Source organism: Corylus avellana, chromosome 5 (genome assembly GCF_965113065.1).
Source record: "Corylus avellana chromosome 5, dhCorAvel1.hap1.2, whole genome shotgun sequence".
NCBI lineage: Eukaryota > Viridiplantae > Streptophyta > Magnoliopsida > Fagales > Betulaceae > Corylus > Corylus avellana.
Genome location: NC_142494.1, coordinates 9,386,304 through 9,391,323, shown reverse-complemented (window position 1 = coordinate 9,391,323; position 5,020 = coordinate 9,386,304). Strand labels below are relative to the sequence as shown.

The following is a 5,020-nucleotide window of genomic DNA, read 5'->3' as shown; positions in this document are numbered from 1 at the left end:
GGCTTTTTTATATTTTTCCCAAAAGTAAATATATAGCACTACATAGAGACTACTCATGTGAGAACCGTAACAAATTAGTTATAGCTTTGGGACTGACATGCGCCAGCTATCACCTTTGAGACCCACGCCTATCAGCATCTTCTCCTTATTTTCTATTTCGCACATTTAAACAAAAGCCTTTCACATTTTTTCTTCAAACTCACATCTAGAAAATGTATTGAGAGAGTACTGAATCAAATGCAAGTCTGAGAATAATCAATTGAAGAAGAGAGAAGCCAACCAAAAGAAGAAGAAGAAGAAGAAAAGAAAATCAGAATCAGAATTTCCATTCAAGATCTGCTATATATTTCTTTTCTTTTTATTTTCTCTGAGCAAATGAAGAAAGATGAATAAGAAGAAAGAAAAATAGTAGGGGTTGAAAGAGGAAGAGGGCTTAAAAAAACCTCAAAAATTTGGGGTGTAATTTTTTTTTTTTTCCAGGATTTTTGCAGGGGCGGGCGACCTTGCCCCACCCCTACTTGTATCCGCTATATCATATATGCATAATTATAATTTATAACATGAAAAATGCTAGGCTCTAGGTACTTATAAGTTTGTTATTATATAATTATATGATTATGGACTTATAAGTTTATAACATACATTGGAACTAAGTCTCTAGGTACTTAATTATTGTATCAGTATGAACTTATATACTTATGACTTATGTAATATTATATATGTATAATTTATTATTATATAATCATAAGATTTAATGATCATATGATATAATCATATAAATTATAGTGATAATACATTAATACTTAAATTGTGATTTAATGGTCAATTAATCAACTTATAAGTATTATTATTATTATTAAGGCAATAGCGGATAGCGGTTAACGGTTTTTTACTAACTGCTTTTAAGGCTTAGCGGTTAGGAAGGTTGGCGATTAGGGCAGTTAAATACCGCCCGCCTTTTCACCCTATTTATCTCTCAATTTGTCACTTTATTTGCAATGTTTTCTGATATTTTAATTTGGTTAATGTACATTACTACAAGAAGACTTGCAACATCCCCTCTTCTCCCCCAAAAGAAAATACTAAAAATTTTCAAAAATACAGTACGGAGAGAAAACGAAAAAAACAAAAAACAAAAGTAAGAGAGAGAACCGCGATTTTTCAGTAAGTCTGCCCCTTTGAAAGAGAAAAAATTTCCCCAGACCACTCGGTCCTCTTAAGTCTTAAGTCTGCCCCTTTGAAAGAGAAAAAAATTCGCCTTGTTTTGGCCATGCACGCTCAAGATGACAAGAACCCAACAAAACTTGCACCGGAAAGAATATTGGGGAAGGACTAAAATATCCTTTATTTATTATTATTATAATTTGTTTTGTTGCCGAAGGAAAATACAAATCTTCCTTTCTTCTTTTTCGTTCCTTCTTCTCTTCAGCTCAGTGAGTGAGTGGCGCTCTCGCTTCCATTGCTGCACGATGTCGGACTGTCTCCCACACGAGGTTGTCGTCGACATCCTCTCACGACTGCCGGTGAAGTTACTCATGAAATTCAGGTGCGTTTCAAAGGCATGGTGCTCTCTAATCTCCAGCCCCCACTTCATCTCCACCCACCTCAATCGCTCTCTTTCCAACTCCCAACACCAGCCCTGCCTTTACGTCACCCATAACTACACCTTTCACACCCTCCTGTTGTACCCATCAAATCAAGAAATAGAACAGAAGGGTGATTTCTTTGCAAACCCATCAGATCGCATACAATTGCATGATACATCTAACGATGAATTTGAGTTGCTCTTAGTTGGTTCATCTAACGGCCTACTTTGTCTTGCCAATATGACTTTCAATAACGAAAGTGGCTTGTGCGTTCTCTGGAACCCATCCATTCAAAAAGCCATATCTCTTCCCAAGCCTAATATTGGATTTCACGGTTCGTTAGACCACTCTGTTGGGTTTGGGTATGATCCCACCACTGATGATTACAAATTCGTGAGGCTCGTGTATCTCCCAGACACTGAGTATTCTAGTTTCATAACTGTTCCACCTCTGGTTGAGATTTATACGCTTCGAACCGGCATATGGCGCTCTGTTACGGCCCCCGGTCCTCCCTACGTCATAAGGAATTGGTCCCCATCGGTTTTCGTGAATGGGGCACTTCACTGGTACGCCCACACTCCACACCATCCACGGAAACAGGGCGCCTATTGCAATGTGATCGTGTCGTTTAATTTGAAGGATGAGGCCTTCGGTGAAGTGGGTATGCCTAAGAGCTTACAACGGCTGCAACGCTTGGACGTTACTGTGGCGCTAGTTGATGGGTTGCTTGCGCTTGTCCCTTGTGACTACTATCGTAGCGTGTCATATAATTCCGTGTGGGTGATGAAAGAGTATGGAGTAACGGAATCTTGGACTAAGCTGTTTGATGTTTGCTTTTGGCCATTTAGCAGGGTGATTGGCTTTACAAAGACTGGTGAAGTTCTAGTGCAAAAGGCTGACAGGTTGTTTTCTAGCGGACCTACTAGCCGAGGATATTTGGAGAATCCTCCCATTCGAGGCCTGGAGGAGATTTATTTGGATACATATGTGGAGAGCCTTGTTCTATTGAATTTAACTGACCAAGTGCTGGGGAGACAGGGGAATTCGTCTTGTGGTAGTAAGCTCAGAAAAAAAAGCAGGTAAAGGTGTCCATTCAGATGGCTTAATGTTTGACAGTTAAAATTTCTAGTCTTTCACATAGGTCAGGAAATTATGCACTATGCTTAGAAAGCATGCCTCTTCATCTTTGGTGCGTTGAATTGATTGAAGTCCGTATGGAAAATTTGTTGAACAACTGTGAGATTCATTCCTTTTAGATTGAAAAGCTTGCTATTAGAGCTTAGGAAGAGGACTCTCATACCCTTTCTATAGCCATATGGACGCTGTCTATGATGTCTATCCCTAGGGCACTACCATTGCACTATTTTATTATTGCTGAAATTTCAAAGTGAGAAGCCTTCTGGGATGAATAAACATTATGTTATAGGTAACAACCTACTGCTTATCAAAAAAGTTATAGGTAAGGACCTGCCATGTTTCCAAGAGAAACAGCCAAGATGTAAATAATTTGTGGATTTACAAATGAAATCCTTATGCCATAATCTGTCAGCAAAGAAGGATGACTAATCCATGAGTGAATTTTTAGAATTCATGCACTCACCCAGCAAATATCCTGGAGTTATATCAAATCCCAAAGTTCAATCAGATTGATAAGAGTAAGCGGATGCCAGTAGAGACAGCTGTTTCTTTTAAATAATTTGCAGGGAAAAACAATAGGGGATGGATATTTGTTAGAATGCAAAACCTTAATGGTATTTTTGTATTAATCTTATCACTATCCTACTATCTTACTGCCTTTGTTTTTGGCCTTGGTTTTCTCGCTGCCTTTCTCTGCATCTCCCTCTGTTAAACACTATCTCCATTGAACCAAAGAGAGGTTTGGAGAGCATGCTATGTGTAACTGGTCTAATGGTGATCTAAGGCTTGTTCAGTTTTAATGGGCTTTTTTTTTTTTTTTTTTTTCTAACTGATAAAGTTTCTCTTTGTAACTGCTGTAACGAGATAAGTGGTAGTGGTTAGAATATCGGTGAGTCAAGTAGTATATAAGACCCAGTTTTCTTTGTATTAGGGTCATTCTGGACTTTGTAGACAAAAGCTTCGTTGTAAGGATGTTATGTGAGCATATCGGTGTGCAAATTTTACTTGGTGGTCACATGAAATCTGTTATGTGCTTCTTGTGTGCATATGTTATATCACATGAAATCTGTTAGGCTAATCTTTCAACAAGTTTCTTTTGGGTTAAATTCCCCAACGTGGTGGATGCATTTCTTTTTCCCACTCATTGGTATCTGTTGTGGTTGAAACCTTGTATTGTTATTTATTGTTTGTGGCTGCATTGTGTAAAGCAAGTATGCTTGATCACTTAGCTCCAAGAGCAATTGATTTATCTGGAACAGACCCCAATTTTCGGTTTTATCAAGGACTTTTGAATCACTCAGTTTACATTTATGATCATTCTTTTTGTTTCTCAATTCTCCCAATGTACTTTGGGGCGCTTTTACGCTTTTAATAAGATTGATTATTACTTATCAAAAAAAATTCTTTATGATAAATGAGGATTTGTAAATGGTTTTATGATTAACTTATTTCCGATTTTGTATGTTTTGGGTGATCAAACCGCTTTTGAATTAACGATCAGGTGAAAAGAAAAAGGATTGCAAGAGTAGTTGACTATCTGTAAGTCGGGGGAATTGCAGAGGATACATCTGATCTGGTTTTGCCAGTGTCTGTGATGGATTAAGTGAATCTGTTGACTATCCAAATGAGTATTGGGACTCTGATGATGATGTTGGATATATGAGACAACCTATTGAGGATGAGGCATGGCTTCTAGCTCATGAAATTGATTACCCAAGTGACAATAAAAGTGTGTAGGGCATGGCAGTGTTCCAGATCCACAGGGAAGAGCTCCAGCCAAAGATGAGGATGATGATCAATCTTTTGCTGAGGAGGATTCTTACTTCCTGGTGAGCAGTATTTTCAAGCAAAACGTCCAACCAGTTACGGCTTTGGATGATCCTATAGGGGCTGTCAGCGTTGTTTTTAAGCTCATATTTTATTTTATTTGCTTCTGGCTGTGTTATATGATGACCAGTCAGTTGTTTTGTGAAATTTTGGAGGCTATTAGATTTGAACTTGTTGCTCTGTTATTAGATTTTCTTGCTATTAGATTGTTGCTCTGTCCTCTGAAATGAATGTCTCATAAGGCTATTCTCCATAAGAATAAACCATCCAACTACCATGGGAATAAAGAGAATATTTAAATGGAGTAGAGAGAGATTTAAAGAGTCTATTGTGGGGTATTTTTGAAAAGTTGCTAGCTAAACTAGAAAAAATGAGTTTTCTAGTCAGATTTTAGTTAAAAACTAGTTAGTTAACTAGGAATGGTCTTAAGGAGTAAGAACACTCCCAATGGCTTAGCCATTTTTTTTATA

General features: G+C 37.7%; 1 protein-coding gene across 1 annotated transcript; it reads left to right on the top strand.

The window, feature by feature from the left end:
- Positions 1 to 981: 981 nt before the first annotated feature.
- LOC132181008 (F-box/kelch-repeat protein At3g06240) lies at positions 982 to 4,746 on the top strand. Its single transcript, XM_059594046.2, has 2 exons — positions 982 to 2,665; positions 4,225 to 4,746. Exons 1-2 carry the CDS (start codon positions 1,284 to 1,286, stop codon positions 4,226 to 4,228), a joined length of 1,386 nt encoding a protein of 461 aa, XP_059450029.2. The 5' UTR covers positions 982 to 1,283; the 3' UTR covers positions 4,229 to 4,746.
- The last annotated feature ends 274 nt before the right edge of the window (positions 4,747 to 5,020 follow it).